We start from the raw sequence: 17,688 nt of genomic DNA on the forward strand, positions 1-17,688 counted from the left end.
GCCATTTGGTCCTAGACTTTGTTTTGGGGAGTTTTTAAACTACTGATTCAATTTCATTATCTGAATTGGCCTACTCAGAATTTCTATTTCTTCATGACTCAGTCTTGGAAGTTTGTATGTTTCTAAATATATATCCATTTCTTCCAGGTTTTTCAATTTGTTGGCATAGCATTGTTTGTAGTAGTCTCTTACAATCCTTTGTATTTCTGTGGTGTTGAGAAAATATTTTCTATCTAAAAAGATGAAACTTCATTTGCTGAGTATAGGAAAATATATTCTCATAGGAAAACAGTTGCACAATAAATTAACAAATAGCAAAATCATTATCACTTTTATACATGTGAAAAAATACATAATAGAATTATTAAATTTCTCTGGAAATCACTGGCATATCCTGTTCCAAATATTTGTGTATGAAAATAGAGATTCATATTTCAAAAACACCATTGTAGTGACTTAATCAAAATATATGTTTTATATTTTAAAATAGCACTGTAGCAAACATGTTTGTTGCACACATGTTCAGAGCTGTATTGCATGGGAAGATCAAAATAAAGTAATTCTCAGTCAAGGTTTGATTGTGCTCTGTGTTGTATAGATAATGCCTTCCGCTTTAATTCGCTCCAATATTGGTCCATAGATCTCCTTTGAAAAGGGTCCCATCAGGCCTTTAGCATGAATTTCACCTGAAAGAAAATAAATTTGTAGTTACCATTTTAAAGGTAATTAAATGCTAATTTCTGCAGCAAGAATCTCCATATAGCAGTAAAATCAGAGTAAATGAATTGTAGGACTAAACATTTTTAAAATAGCTGCCTAATGGTCCCCTGTTAAAGTATGACTTAATCAATACTCTGCAAAGAAAAAGGGTTAATTTTAGATTGAAAACACAGCTGGACTTAGGGATAGTGTCAGACTTTATACACTTAACTACAATAATTTCTGTCAAGAAAATCAGAGAATAAAGTATAATAAGACAGTAAAGTAAATCTAACTGGTGTGCTTTATTTACTGATGTCATCTTTTTTTAAAGCATAACACCAACAGAATGAATTGAAACCCATCTGGTTATTTGGGCACAGGTATCTGTTGAGATTGCTGAAACAGTAAGAATGGACATGTTCCTTAAAAGCCATTATGACCTCATCCTTCATTACTTCATCCTTCTGATTCCTCAGTAACTAAGTACATGGTTTACCTTGATATTGGCTAATGTGCTCTTACAGATAGCATATCTATAATATCTCATCATCTGATATTGATATGCTTTGATGTTTTCTACTCTTCTCACACTTTCACAAGGTCTAAGTGGGGTATTATATTCAGAGGCAATGCTAACTTGAACATATATGTGATCTCAAGGGAAGAGTGGAGAGTTAAAATTTGAATTCATTTTGTTCAAAATATTTATTGAATACTGATAATATATTGAGACATGAAGATTAATAAAACACAGTCTCAAAAAAAGAGAGTGCTTTCCAGCAAAAACACAAAAATAAAATAAAACATGGTCTTTACATTAGAAGATCTGGAAGTAAAGATACTTTGCTATTTCAGTGTTACCATCCCCAAAATATGAAAAATCAAAGAAATAAATGGAGTTAACATTGCCTAGAGGTCCCTCCATGTGGTAGGAGTTTTATGTATTATTTCTCTTTAATGTCACAACAACCCTATGAATTGGAGATGACAGTCCAATTTAAAGATGAGGGAACTCAGAGATGCTGAGTCAAGTGCACCTCATCACTTAGACATCTCGTGAGCTGGGACAGAAAGCAGGTTCAACTCCAAACCCATGATTTTTACTCCCCACAGAGTCATCTCCCAGTCAGCCAGCACCCGGATCTTCTGAGATGGTTCACTTTTAGTGAATGCAGTGTCACACTCATGAATAGTTATTTGATGTCCAGGCACTGAATGACTTGGAGATAAGGAGACAAAAGAACTTACCATCAAGCAACATTTTGGCAGCCATAGCAGTGGGTAACCCCACAGTTTTAGCCATTGCTGAAAAGCCATTGACATCTCCATACACCACAAGATCAATAATTTTATTTTCTAAATGTCCAGAAGGATGTCTGATCCCAAAGCTGTCTCTCATCACAATCATATCTTTCTCTCCAGGACCTTAAAATAGATACACAGACATTGAAAAGGCATTGTCATCACAACTCCAGTATTGGATTTCCTCTCCACTGTTGCCCTTCCGCCTTCACACATTGCCCTCCCGTTACATATGGCTCTTAGACAATTAGCCACACTGCTTTGTAGCCCAAAGGCCCATTGGAAAACTCAAGGAAATTGTAACTCGAATTACATTCTTCTATCCAAGTTGCTAGCACTACAGCCTGGCTACAGACACGGGGGCACTGCTGTGGAAGCCATCCACCTTTCTCTCAAACGTGCTCCTTCACCTTTTCCAAATTAGCTAAAAATTAAAGCAAAACTAATAATATGTTCCTTTTCTGTATTACCCAAGTTCATTCTTACTTAATAGTTCTCTCATTTGTCCCTCTGGAAAAATAGTCAAGTGCTGTTTTTTTCATGTGGTATTACCCACTCCTACTCCTTGGCTCCAGCCCTCCAAGATAATTGCTCGTTGTTCTGACTGCATCTTATGTTACTTTTTCTGAGATGTTCAGCTAATATCCAATGGCTTACCATAGGAAAGTTTCACAGCCAAATGCTTGGAAAGTGCATCCACAACAGACTCTGCCTGAGGGACTTGTTCATCTCCAAGTAAGCCCAACCTGAGAAACACAGGAGATGGCTGCATTAGTACAAGTCTAGTACATATTCTCACAAGGAAGCAGAAGGGAGTGCTCCTTGGATTTAATCTTGAAGAAAATGATCATCAAATGACAGTTCAAGTCATAGACTCTCCTAAATGGTAAAAAAAATAATAACAATAGTAATGTTATAACCTTAAGAATCATCCCTAGATCCTCCCAGGCAGCTCTCTGGGGCAAAACTGACACATTGGAAATCCACACTGTTGCATAGCTTTTTATGAGATTATCTTGCAGGTTAGTACTCCCACATTAAGGATGACAACAAAATGTGGCATGGCCATGTGAATGAATGTTTTAAAATAGTTGGGAAAAGACAGGGTAATTCTCCTGCAGGAAAAAAAAAAAAGAATTCCACCTTTCTTGGGAACTGAGTAGTAATTGTTTCAAAATAAGTATTTCTCAAGTTATAATTGCCATTGAATTTCTTTCTTAATCTACATTTCATCCCCACATGAATAGGTATATGATGATCTCTCTAAAACAGGCCAACACTAAACCTGCAGATTAAGCAAAGACAATGTAAAATGTTTGGTTTTATTTTTACCTTTCTTTGATGAAACAGAACTAAGTAATCATCTATCAACTAGTTTGCTCTATGTTGACTGGGGGGCACCTACCGTTCAACAGCCTCCAGCTGGGTACTGTCTCCTCCTAGTTTCTTGGAGACAGCTTCTTTAAGCACACCATGCTTGGAGGAAGGTGAAATCCCAACTAGATCACAAAGAAGCTCTCTCTGGTTAGAAAAATAAAAATAAAAATTCTAAGTTCCTAATAAAATAAGTTGAGAAAGTATTTTATTAAGACATTGGACTTCAAATGCACCTTGAATTAAATTAGAAATAGTAAATTGTAACACATACATGTGCATATGTGTCTGCACACCCACACATAAATAAATGAATGGTATTCCAGAATGATATTTGAGCAACAAAAATGAGCCATAACATTAAATCCATGCTAAGCAGAGGGTATCATATTGGCATCACATTTCCTGTCCTTGTACATCGTCTCCATCACTTGTTCACTCATTTCCTCTCGCTCCCAGCAGTCCAGTTTGGCCAGGATGAGTGGAAGAGGCTTACTGCTGTGGATGCTCGTAGTAACCAGAGTTATTCTGTAGGTCCCAGAGATGAAAAAGACCTTGCAGATAATAAAATCTCAAAGGAAGAAAACTTAACAGTGGTCATAGCTTTTTCTACTTTCTAAACAAGACTTTTTTTCAGGCTCCCAAGGGAAAAGTTATGCTTCAGTTTAAGGAAAAACAAAATCAGTTCACCACCTGGCTTTGCAAATAAAAATTTTTATTAAAACTTGCTCATTTGTTGATCTATGGCAGAACTGAGTGGTAGTCTGACAGACATCTCATGGACCATAAAGACTAGCCTAACATATTTTTAATCTGGTCTTTTACAAAAAAAAAAAAAAAGTTTGCCAATCTTTATTCTAGACTATAGCTACCAAGATACTGGGACCAACTCCAAGAATACCTGGATCAACCTTCCCAATGCAGCTGCCTCACCCCCAGATTCACTCTCCTGTCCAACTTATTGGAGAGACACTTATTCACTCCTGTCCAACAAGTACATTTATGGAAGGTAAACTTGAATTGGAAAGGCTCTTGGGTATACAAAAAAACTGAGTCGAAAAGCAACTGACTAGCAAGAATACCAAAGTTTCTTTGGGGAGACTTATTAGGATTAGTATATTAATCCTTTTCTCCCTGTGATAAGTTTCTGGCATTTCTATTGGAATATGGGCAACATTAATTTAAGTTGAATGGCCAGCTAATAACAAGTTAATTCCAGGCAGATAGTGGGAGCTCTACTTTACATTAGTTCCAAGCCTCTAAAGTCCCTTCCAACACTGAGCCTCTAGGATTTTTTTTTTTTTTTTAAGATTAATTTTAATTGATTTTTAGAGAGAGGAAGGGAGAGAGAAAGAGAAACATTGATCTGAAAGTGAAACATCAACCGGCTGCCTCCTGGACACGCTCTACAGGGGATTGAGCCCACCACCCAGGCATGTGCCCTGACCTGGAATTGAAGCAACAATCTTTCAGTGCTCGGCACAACGACCAACCAAGTCACACTGGCCAGGGTGCCTCTGGAATTTTAATACAACACAGATACGGGATGAGCTTAGGAACTGAAAATTCAAATTCCACTTCATTACAAACGGCCAAATGAAAGAACTGACGGGATTCATGGGTTAGGAATCCAGTTCTGTGGTGTCACCAGCCGCCCTCATGTGTTATGTTTTAAGAGGCCCAAACTTAACTCCTCTCACTGGGTCACCAGGTAGACTAGTGGCAGAGCTCAGAGAACAAGTTCATCTCTTCCTGGGGATGAAGGAGCCATCAAGTAGTAGAAGTTGCTGAGGAAACAGGCCCAGGGGGCCAGCCTCCAAGCTTTCTCCATGCTCCCTCCATTCTCTCATCACCGTGAAGGGAAAGGGGACTTTGGGGCTAGGGTTTATCTTCCTGTGCACAAGCCACCGAATGGGTTCTTTTGCTGGTCCAAACCAAGTTCAAACCTGACCATGTCAGAAGGCATTTCTGCAGAGCAGCAGACAACGCGTAATTATGGAATCACTCACCCAGGTGAGAGGCTTGGCCTCACGTCGAAGGGCAGGAAATGCATCTCTGTTTATAAGACCCAATTTCACAAATCCATTCAAAGCTTTGGCATATCCCTGTAATGAGAAGTATTAAGCAGTATATGAAAATATTCTCTTCAAAGAAAAAAAATTACTTTTTTTTTTGAAAGAGGGATCTATCTTTATAACTTGTTTAGAAAGCGGGCTGAAAGAGTCATTTGCATTGCTCATGTGGATGCAACCTCCTTCAGGTTCAAAACAAAATCAATAGTGTTACAATTCCATTGGTTTACATAGGAGAGATTGCAAAACTTGGGTCTTTACTTTTTCTTCTGGGATCATCGGGTGGTATTCTCTGGAAGCATAACGGCAAATTTCCTTTTGCGTCATAAACTTTCAGTTCAGCAAACAGTCTTCAATAGGACAGTTGTTTTCTCTCATAAAGAAAGAAGGGGCTTTTAAGAATAGTCACCAAAAGCAAATAATCCATTCCAATGATTAAGAACCACTATTCTAATGCATATAGAGAGCAGGACAAAAAGGTAGATCAGAAAGATTTTCCACAATGTCATAACTCATAAAAATTCCACATGTGCTCTTCATTGTCTACAGGACAAGTCTGAAGTTCTTGGTATATTACATAAAACCCATTCCAATATGCCCCTCCAGCCTGACTCACTAATCGGCATCTCCACCACTCACTATTCCCCAAACATGCTTCATTCTTCCAGAGACCTGGGCCTCTGTGCATGGGATGTGGGAGCCACCCTTCTTCACAGATAAAATGTTTACTCCTTCCTTAAGACCCAGCTCAGCATACCTACTGAGCCCCCTTCTTCTCTGTATTCCTGTAGCATTTTACACATATCTCTCTTATGGCACTTGACACAAATTGTAATTGTCTATTCAGCTGCTGAACTGTAAATAGAGAATGTGTGTGTGTGTGTGTGTGTGTGTGTGTGTGTGTGTGTGTGTCCATGCCCTCATCCAATTATTCATCATTCCAGTAAGCTGAAAGAGAACAAGTGACCGGATGAATAGATTCTGAATGATGATGAAGTGATTGAAGTCCATAATTGTATGTTCTTCTGTGAGCAAATGGGGGGGGGGGGGCAAATAAAGGGCTTTGTATCTGCTGCAATTACAGAAACTGAGACAGAGAGACAGGGAATGAGCAGAGGAGGAGGAGGAGAAGCAGCAGGAGGAGGAAGAAAAGAATGTAAAATTATTTTAGCAAACAATAAAGTATTAACATATAAAAGTTTCTGTAAACATCAGACAGTTCACCATTTAATGTGTGGCCACCTAGTAGTTTTCACATTTCTGAAAGGTTGTATTATTCAAACTGTTCAAAGGTTACTAAAGAATACACATTTATTTTATCTTATCCAATGCAAATATAGTTCAAATAGAAGAAACAAAAAAAACAATATCTCCAGCTTGTTTCTAGAATCTGATAAGTGGCAGAGATCCCTTCATCCAACATCTCAAATACTGAGACATTTCAAGATATTTTTTAATCTTGGAAATATATTTTTATGGTAACCTCTAGAAATGAATTTATTGTATGTATTCATTCATCAGTAAGCATTTAGCAAATTGCTGCCACATGTCAGACTTGTGCTAGGGGCTGAGACCACAGAGATGATAAATGAAGTCCTCACCCATGAAGAAACTGAAATCCAGTAGAAAAGTTGGATAAGTCAAACAAAAAGATGTCTAGTACATAGTGAGCAAAGCTACATGGCCACTGCTGACTACAATGCAGTAGAATATTACAGGTGCTATGACAGAGGTCAACACACAGCTATGGGATCTCACATAAATTGGGAGGGGGGGGGCAGTCACAGAGAAGAAGTTAAGAAAGATTCCATGGAAAGTTGATATCAAACTGAGTCTTCAAGGACAAGCAGGTGATGGGCAGGTGCCAAATATTATCCAAGGTGTCTCCATCACGCTTGGATGATAGTGTCTCATCTCTAATACCAAAAAGAATAATCAGGTTATAGAAAGGTTGTTGACATTGCTCAGGACTGTGACCCTCATGGATATGAACACTGTGACATCTTCCATCCTCCAGTGTTGGGTTCTGTCGTGTGGCTCTTACCACATGATTGAGAGCTTGGTTCAATTCTTAAATCTCTTAAAATCCTGTTTCTGGGTCTACATATTTAGCCAAAGACTATACCTAAAAGTAACATACAATCCTAATTCCTACAACCCCCCACCCCAACACACACACACACAGTTACTAATTTTATTCTGAGAAAAAATTGAAGACAACAGAATCAAGAAATGTGCCAGAGCTGGGGGTGGTTTGGTTCGATTCAGACTAAAATTTCTGTTGTGCCTACAGGCTTATAGAACACCTGGGGTTCCTAGACCCCTTAGGATGTTACCACAGGCATCTCAGCTGATTCCCGAACAGTAAGGAATCACATTCACAACAGGTACCTGCCCTCCAGGGGCTTAAAATCTGTTTCAGGAGACAAGAAAAATATACATAAAATCTAACTTAAAATGCTGAGAGTAAATGCTACGTGCCAACGAATGCAGCAGAAGTGCTAAAGAGTACAAAATGTAGTGGTTGTCTTCTCTTTAAGAATGAACAGGTACCAGCCCTGCCCATACTCTGATTTCAGACTCTGACCTCCTGAATGGTGAGAAAGTAAACGTCTGTTGTTTCAGGCCACCTAGTTAGTTGTAACTTGTTATAACAGCCCTAGCAAACAATTTCACTGAAATTGTCTACTCTGGTTATACTGGTAACTACTCTTGTGATTAATAAATGTGTAGTGAACAGTTGTATTTATGCTTCTAGAATTTATACCGCATTTTGTGGTAAAAAGATTTGCTGGGGGGAAAATGAGGCTGACTCCATCTTCAGCTTTAGGAACACACACTGAGGGCAAAGCTAATTGGCACATTTCATCCCACTGGCCTCAGGGGCTAATGAGACAAAAATTACATTTTTAGCTATGAAGATGATGCACTTTTTCATTCTTCCTGGATTTGAACCTAAGAGGTTGGAAATGCTACCACCATCCTGCCACTGTGGGAGCCTGGGAAGGAAGACCTAAGAGGTGAAGAGAAACCAAGGCCCACAGTGTTCACCTGGCTCCCCGAAACGCATTACACCTGAAGCGAGTCCTCTGCCTGACCCCTGCTGTTCTTGAGTCAAAAATCCCTTTTTGCTCAAACCATTTTGAGTTGTCTCCTAATGCCTCTTAATCAATAGTCGTGTGGAAACAGATTCCAGCCTGGCCTAGCATCTCAATTATTTTGATTACTAAGAAAAATGAAGCATACACTTCACTTTACGTCAAAACAGGCAACATGTTTTATCTGAAACACAGTCGCTTACCTTATATCTTAGTGTCCCCCGCAACAAAGTGTGAGCAGATGAAATGCCATAAATCTCAGCATATTTTGTACTGTCTCTGTTAGGATAGCCTTCCAAATTCAACCCAGGGTAATAGTCCATGGGGGTGACTGCATCAAGGAAGGAGACACCCCCTGCAACGTTCACAACCTGAGGAACATCGAAAAGGTACACCGGGTTACAATACTGTGTCCCCCTTGAATTTATCTGTGTTATTTGCATAATAAAGAAATCAAAGTTTTCAAAGGAAGCAATAGAAATGTTTTTTTGAAAAATACTTTACTTTCCATACTCCAGCTGTTTCACTAATATGATAATTCACAAATCAATTATGCTCCCAAACTTCATTTTATTTTTTAATTTTTATTAAATTCATTGAAACAACAATTGGTTAGTAACATATTACATATTTCAGATCTACAACATTAGTTTGATATTTGTATCCTCGATTGCATGCTCACCAATAAAAATCTAGTTGTATTCCACTACCACACATTTGACCTCCTTTACCCAATTCACCCTCCCCACAATCCCTTCCTCTCCTCTCAAAGTTGAAAATCAGATGTAAGCATTTAGCATTTTTACTAAGATCTTGTTTTCTTTACTTTCTCTCATACTATGGAGTTTTGTTTTTAAACAAACAATAAGCTAAAAGACACTCACTTAAATGGCTTCTGTGCTCAAAGAGCAATGGCAATGTTCTTACTGTTCTTTTTCTTTACTCCCGTCCCCGCTTCTGAATCCACATCATGCACCAGCCTTGTATATTTCATTCACACAGTTAGCATTTACTGAGCACCTACTCTGTGGTACTGGATCCCGCTCACTGAGGGAATAAGAATGATGGACAAGATACAGTTCCTGACTCCATTCACTCCTTTATTTATTGAATAAACATTTCCTGAATGTCTACCAAGTTCCAGGAGCTGTGCTGGAACAATTATAAGGACCCCACAGCCCAGACTAGTCAACATACAGTGGTATGTTAGAGACAAGGAGTGGGGGACATGTCCCCTCACAAGAAAAACAACCCAATGAACAAATAGTGAAACTCAAGAAAGTGCTACCCCCAATCTTACTGCTGATGAGAATTTAAATTACCAATGACCGAGCTCTTTTAATTTCTCAGTAATCTGGCTTGGCCAGTTTGGCTCAGCAGTTAGAGCATCGGCCTGTGAACCTCAGAGTCCTGGGTTCAGTTCCTACTAAGGACACATACCTCAGTCGCAGTTTGTCCCCGCCTCAGTTGGGGTCATGTGGGTGGCAACCAGTTGATATGTCTCTCTCACATCGATATTTCTCTCTCTCTCTTCCTCCCTCTTTCCCTCCCACTCTATCTGAAAATAAATGAAAAAAAAAAAAAAAAAAAAAGTCCTTGGGTGAGGATAATTTCTCAGTAATCCTAGTACCCCTTACCCTCCCCAGCACATACTCAAAATGCAGTGAAGCATTTTTTTCTCTTTAATTTTGATTAAAAGACTAAATTTTTCTTTTAGCTGGTGAGGTTTACGATCATCCTTGATATAACAGAAAAAATCCTGGAATGATATAAATCGGGGCTCAGATTCTCAGGCACGGGGTGTGGCTGCTGGTGGAACTGGATTTTGTCCTGCTTGCACCATGGGAAACAAGTTCTGAACACATGTGTGAACCTGCACAGAACAATCCTGCACATCAGTGACCCTTGGGGGAACGCTGAGGGATTCGCCAACAGGAATCTCCAGCTAAACCTAATGATTCCCACGGCTTATTTGTAGAAAGGTTCTGTATGTGCCTTGGTATAAGAGACAAAATGAAAATGTGTGTCTCTCTACAGCTGAAGCCCAGAAGGAAACACACTATGTTGACTATAGAGTCAGGCCTAGTGGAGACTCTCCATTTAAAGGCTCATTTTGTAGAACGCCAAGCACCATCTGAAACTCCAGGAGGGAGAATCTAAAAAAAGTAAAGAATGTTTATTTCATTTTTCTATGAAACTCTTCGGGTTCAAGAGAAACCATTTCTGCACCCTTTCTTTAAAACAAAGTTCTTCTATTAGGAGTCTAAATATTATAGAAAAATTTATTAAGAAAGCAATACTTGACCTTCAGTGTCTCCAAACCCATCTCATTTCTAGAACCTATGGCAATGTAAATCTCATTTACTTGTTTGAAGGTTAGAAATTTTTTTTTACAGAAACATTCAATAAAGACTACTAGACTCCAGCAATTTACTAATCAGAACAAAATCAGCTGGTTCATACATAAGTCTACCGTGAGATCCTTGTGAAGAAAACATGGAAATGTAAGCTGAACAATAATGATTCCTGTAGAGACTGACAGCTGCTGAAGCAACTTGACCCCACAATTACTGCATTATCATTTGATATCATCTCAGACTTGTATTTCTAGTGGCATATTATAAGTTTCATTAATAAGCTCTGTCTTGTTTAATATTTTGTTAATGACTTGGATGAAGACAGAAATAATTATTTATATATTTGGTAAAGAATATGCATTTTTTTGACTCAATAATACTCACATGTAAGACCCAATCCCAGCAGAAACAGTGGCTCCTTACTCACTGCTGCTGCAGGTGGTTCTAAATACAACTCCTTTACACAAACACACACACACGCCCCTCCTAACCAATGAGAATCAATAATAAGCTTGATTATTAAATTAAAAAGAAATATAACACAGAAAATATACAATCATTTACTCAGGGCCCACTGTGTTCCAGGTGCCTTAGAGACATTACCATTAACACACACAATAACCCATTTTTCAGAGGTGAAAACTGAGGCTGAGTCACCCAGAGGCACATTTGAACCCAGGCCTACCTGACTCCAATGGCCATGTTCTTTCTCCTATGCCATATCTATACCCTTAATGGTGCTTATTTCTGGACCAGTTCTTTGCCTGAAAACTGCATTAAGCACGGTTGCAGGCAATGGAGAGTAGTGTCAGCTTTTATGCATGTGTGTGAAAACATTTGTTTCATTTTACAAATACTTTAGGAAACATTTGCAGAAATGGAATGTCCTACAAAGGAGGGGTTGGGTGTGGCTGTCAAGGTAAACTTGACTTGCAGGCAAACTTGAGCGTTAGGAGACTTATCGCAACGCTGTGTTTGCAGAGCAAGCGGTCCCGACCCGGTTAGCTATGTGTAGCTTGGGAAAGGAGGCTGCTGGGGGTGATGGTGAAGCTCTGGCACGTCATTCCCAGGTGCCACCATTATAGGAAAGTATCCCACCACCCGTGGAGGGAACAGAGATAAAACAAGACACAATCACTGTGTCCACAGATGTGGAAGGAAAGTAAGTGTCATTAGAAATAGGGCTAGAAGTTAGAAGCTAGAGATCGCACCAGTGGCTGGAAATCACTGCAAAGGTGTAGGACAACGGATATGTCCTAATTCATAGGCCACTGCCCAAGTCGCTGGGAAAGTTTAAGGCTTCACTTTTAAGCAGAAGCCAGAGGTCCCCTGGCTCCCCGTTTATGACTGTGAATTACGTAAGGCCTGCTCCACAGTCCCAGAGGGAGTGCAGGGATAAGAACACAAGAGAGACTTCTGGGTTGCGAGACAGACTGATACACTTGAATTACTGAGTGAATAATACATCATCTGAGAAATTCTTAGACACAGACAAAGTGTGGGAGTCCAGACAAAAGAATAGTGAATAAGGGCCGGAGCGGTCATGGAAAGATCCATCCACAAGAGGAAACTTGAGCGGGACCTTGAAAAAAGTATCATTTTAGCAAAGAAAAGCATCATGTTTTCTCTTGGTGTCCTTCACAGAGTCAGGGCAATGCAAGAGCACTTTTTTTTATGAAAGGAGTTCAGGATGAAAGGAAAAAACTTCAAATTCAACAAATACAACTTCGGCTGCCTGAAAATAACCTCTTCCTTTCCCTGAGTTTTCCACCACCAATTTCTTCAGGTCACTAATGTTTGCTAGAGACTTATAACATGCCTGACAATCTGATAAGCAGATTGTAATTTATGTGAGTTCACTGAGCCCTAAGGCAGGGACCCAGCAAGACTGCTGTTATTATGTTTATCTTTAGACTGGAGCCCAAGCTCAGAGAGATGAAATGATTATTCTAGTGCCCCTCCAGCCCAGCCAGAACTCACAAAGCCAGGTCAACGGACATCAACTGACAACAAAGGGTTCTGTGTTCTGTGGGTTGCACTCTGCTGACCTTTCATTGTTTCATTGTTCATAAAGTCATCTTTATCACTTATATGGCCTCCTGAAAACAAGCATTTTGCCCAAATGAAGCAAGAATTTTTCCTGCATTCACTTATTAAGCTAGTCTCTTTTTCAAGACTGCAGAGGTGAAGGGGGCATCAGGAGACAGGCTATGGCAGAAAAAAGATGTGTCCTTGGTAGAATGTCAGACTGAGTTTCTTGCCCAAACCTTCATGATTCACAGACTTGGAGAACTAGATGGAACCCTGGTGCTCACATTATGCATCAGGAGACAAAGTTCCAAGGGAACTTCACAATTGCCTGGTCTTTGGTGACATTGTGACAGGTGCCACCACTTGGAACAGACTCAGGGGTTCTGTTTCATATCTTGAAACATGTAAGTGTATCTTTCCAGCATCAAATTTAAGTGTCCTGTTTGTTTACTTATTTGTTTGTTTGTTGTTAATCCACACCCGAGGATATTTTTTCCTTTTTTTTTTTTTTTAGATAGAGTGAAAGAGAGGGAGGGAGGGAGAAAGAGAAATATCAATATGAGACACATCAATTGGTTGCTTCCCCTTTGATCTGAGGGCCGACACTCTAACGACTGCGCCAAACCGGCCAGGGCCAGTGTCCTGTTTGTTTAGTAGATTCTTAAGTGCAGCTCTGGTCCTCTGGTCACTAAATTGGTTCCTCTCAAATTCAGCTGCACATTGGAATCACTTAAGGAATTTTTAAAGATCCAAAACCCAGGTGAAACAGAAGCTCTGGGAATGGGGCCCAGACATCAGGATTTTGTAAACTGGTCGGTAATCCCAGCCTGCAGCAAGGCTGGGAGCCACACTGCCCACCACAGGCTCAGAAGACCACGGCTGCTAACGACATGCACCTCATTCCTAAGAAACTTATTTCGCTTTCCTCCTTTGTTCATACACTTAGATTCACAGATACACTGAGAATTTATAATACTGCTGTCAGAGTAATCTTTTCAAGACACATCTAGTCACGTAAGTTATCGCTCCCTGAAGGGCCAGGAAGAGGGGGAGAATGGAGGGAGGCACCAAGGTCACAACATGCAAAGGGGGGGCCCTCAGCCTAGTCACATTTGTTCCCAAATATGAGTCTTTCCTTAGGCTATGGGGATAAACTCTGGAGGTAGCCCAGTGTGACTCGGTTACTGGCTGTGCCACTTGCACTCTAACTGTGGCAGTTAGCTAAGCTTCTTATGCCTGTTTTCTGCCTTACAAACCTCATAAGATTGTTGTAAGAATCAAATGAAGTTGCCGCTTAGCACAGTCACGAGTGGCAGCACCTCTGCCCGGCTGGCAGCTTCTTATCCTTCAAGGCTGAGCACATCTTCTCTACTCTGCTAATTTTCTCCTCCCCACCCCTTACCAAGGTCAAATCAACTGTCCTCTCAGCTGCTCTGTGGTAGGCACTTCAGCACACTTCGGAACTGCTCTCACTGGATGGCAGCTATCTGTCCAATGTCTGTCTAGCCCACTATAAGGCTAGCAGTAAACGGGGAGAGAAAAATGCCCTGACATTAGCTAATAATGTTTGAATCCCAGCTGAATGATCTTAACATTCTCGTTAAGTCACAGTTTCCTTATTATAAAATGATGAAAGTAATACTAAACTCAGAGAGCACTTATATTCTGGTACACAGCAGTTGGGGGAAATTTCCTGATCTACCAGACCCTCCATTTCAAGAGCCACCCCATTTCCAGCTGTGAATTCTCTGAGGTCAGGAACATCATTCACTGTGACAACCTTTGGAATCTTGCCCCATGGCCAGCACACGGTAGGGACTTGGTACTTGTTTGCCATGCTGAAATAAATCACAAGACCAGTATTTACACATGCAGAGAAGTTGAGAAGTGAGTTTTTGAAATGCAGAAACAACTTGTAAGAAGAGGAAAGATTGAGCACAGGTCATGCTGGGAACAGTGAGGTGACTAAATGGAACAGAAAATAAACACTGGGAAATGCCAGAGGAGGAGAGGATGGAGCACAAGCAGTGTAGCCAGTATTAAAGGGCCTCGGTATCAGGGAGAAAGAGTATGGATTTCTCAGACAGTTACTTTAGGTTTGTATCTAAAGCTTTGATGAGAATCCTTCACCTTTCCATTCAGCAGGTAGGTGGCGGGCTGCATTATGTTCATCAAAACTCCCACTGGACTCCAGCTAAACTTGTACCTCAAAGGATTGTCTGAATGTTCAGGAGCTGGAAGCCCACCACAGTAAGAAATATAAGATTCAATCTGTAAAACAAAGAATCAGTAAATTAGGTGGAAGATAGGACAGAGGGGAAAATAGTGATGGAAAAAATTAATTAAAAAAAAAATTTTTTAACTCATCTCTATTGTTGAATGTATTACAGATGGTCCCCATCTTTTTTTCCCCATTGACCCCCCTCCTCCCCAATCCCTCTCCCCTCCTGCCTTCCCCACACTATTGTCGGCGTCCATTGGTTATGCATATATGCGTAGAAGTTCTTTGGTTTATCTCATCCTGCCTTCCCTCCCCCCTTCCCTTTGAGGTTCATCAGTCTAACAACCAATTTGTTCTTCTTAATTCCTTCTTGTTTTTACCCATCTCCCCATGCCCCACCCATCTGGCAATTAAATTTTTTAAAAATTCAATAAATTAGGCCCTGGCCGGTTTGGCTCAGAGGTTAGAGCGTCGGCCTGCGGTCTGGAGAGACCCGGGTTCGGTTCCGCTAAGGGCATGTGCCTTGGTTGCGGTTTGTCCCCGGCCCTGGTTGGTCGTGTAGGTGGCAGCCACTCGATGTGTCCCTTTCACATCGATGTTTCTCTCTCTCTCTCTTCCTCTCTCTCCCTCCCACTCTATCTGTACAAAAAATGGAAAAATGTCCTCGGGTGAGGATGAAAAAAAAAAAAAATTCAATAAATTAGGAAGAATTAACAATAAATTAGGGAGTATAATGGCATGCATGAGGTACACTTGCTACAGTTTTTCCTTTCTTAAAGTTACGAAGGCTTTCCAAAATACGTCCTCAAAGGCAAAAACCATTAGATTAAGTAACAGTTATATTTCATGTACACTACTTTTTTTAAAAAACTCTTTAGAGCCCTGGCCGGTTTGGCTCAGCGGCTAGAGTGCCGGCCTGCGGTCCTGAGAGACCCGGGTTCGGTTCCCGCTAAGGGCACGTACCTCGGTTGCGGTTTGTCCCCGGCCCTGGTTGGTCGTGCGGGTGGCAGCCACTCGATGTGTTCCTTTCACATCGATGTTTCTCTCTCTCTCTCTCTCTTCCTCTCTCTCCCTCCCACTCTACCTGAACAAAAAATGGAAAAATGTCCTCGGGTGAGGATAAAAAAAAAAACTCTTTAGAGATTGTGACTAACATTTTGTTCACTTAAAAATCTAACTATTAATTCAGTTCTCCTTGGTCAGTTCCTCCTGACTTTTGCATTAAATTGTATGTTTGATTATATACATTTTAATATGTAATTTTAAATATATTAATCAATATATGACATAATTAATGTATAATTATAATTAATTTTTAATCTATATTTGATTATATATATTATATACATAAAATCTAAAACATTTAATCTGATTCATCACATTTAATGTCCAGTAGTTCTTTCTCATTTATAAGAGATACTTATGTACCAACAGATGGATAATATTGTAAAGAATTTTTCCCACTTTTAAAAAGTCAAACCTTACTATAGAATCTCCAAGGCAGTCTAAAATATTTTATTAAACCAAAATATTATGGCAGCATCTATTTCTCTAAAATTTGACTGCTAAGACTTTGACATTATTTTACCATGTAGATATTTCTGCAGTTACAGAATTTTACTTGAAATTTCTTGTCAAAGAAATATAGCAACACATTTAATCAAAATTGTAGAAAGATTATTTTCAAGCACAGAAACCTGGATCTTTGAATGTTTCCCTAAATGAACCTTTGCGTGTAAATGGGGCTCACCGTGGCTCCTATTTCTTTGGCCTTATCTATTGTGTCCATTGCCAACATATGATCAAGACCAGGGTCCAATCCCAATTCACCAATGACTGTGATTCCAGCATCTTCCACACTATAACAGGTGAAAAGAGGAGGAAGAAAAAGTTGAATATAAAATAAAAATAATGCCATGGAGCTACTTTGTTGAAAATGACTGAAACTTACCTCTTTTCTAATTCCTTTAGCGCTGGTGTGATGTAGCTTGCAGTGATCATGTTAACTTTGCTTCTGATACATGCTTTGGCCACAAGAGGATGCAATACATAAGGCAACAAGCTTAAAAACAGAGGGAGGAGTTAATCAGAAACATTCTTGTCCAAGGGTACCTTCCAGTTTACCTTGAACTGCACTAAAGCTGAGACATCGCTCTGATTAATTTATTCTCACAATAATTTCTCGAGTACTATAGTATAAAAGCATTTGGTTACCGTGATTAAAATTCTCCAAAATATGACCTTCACCTAACTTTAGCATTTTTCTCTCTCTATCTCCTCCATTAATCATATGTGAAAACCAAGAAGCTGTTGTAATTCTCAAATCCCAGTCTTTACTTTGTCATCTCTGAACCTTTACTCTCACTATGCCTTCCACATGGGATGCTCCCTCCACTCTTCCACCCCTACCCAGGCCATAGCCTCTTTAAAGAAATGTCTGAACCACTATCTCCTCCAAGAAACTTCCCCAGATTTCCCCAAAACCAGATTTCCTTCCTCTTCAGTCATCCAACTTTTTTTTTAATAACATT

General features: G+C 39.8%; 1 protein-coding gene across 1 annotated transcript in view; it reads right to left on the reverse strand.

Moving 5' to 3' along the window:
• Positions 1–204: 204 nt before the first annotated feature.
• Positions 205–17,688, reverse strand: part of AASS (aminoadipate-semialdehyde synthase) — a 64,834-nt gene continuing 47,350 nt past the window's right edge. Inside the window, exons 16-24 of the mRNA XM_036246725.1 lie at positions 17,109–17,219; positions 16,908–17,016; positions 15,067–15,207; positions 8,752–8,919; positions 5,388–5,483; positions 3,410–3,525; positions 2,662–2,750; positions 1,951–2,127; positions 205–686 (exon numbers count right to left, since the gene is read on the reverse strand). Of these exons, the coding sequence (XP_036102618.1) occupies positions 568–686; positions 1,951–2,127; positions 2,662–2,750; positions 3,410–3,525; positions 5,388–5,483; positions 8,752–8,919; positions 15,067–15,207; positions 16,908–17,016; positions 17,109–17,219 (1,126 nt within the window). The 3' untranslated portion in view covers positions 205–567. The remainder of the gene's footprint in view (positions 687–1,950; positions 2,128–2,661; positions 2,751–3,409; positions 3,526–5,387; positions 5,484–8,751; positions 8,920–15,066; positions 15,208–16,907; positions 17,017–17,108; positions 17,220–17,688) is intronic.

Source organism: Molossus molossus, unplaced genomic scaffold, assembly GCF_014108415.1.
Source record: "Molossus molossus isolate mMolMol1 unplaced genomic scaffold, mMolMol1.p scaffold_m16_p_7, whole genome shotgun sequence".
Lineage (NCBI taxonomy): Eukaryota > Metazoa > Chordata > Mammalia > Chiroptera > Molossidae > Molossus > Molossus molossus.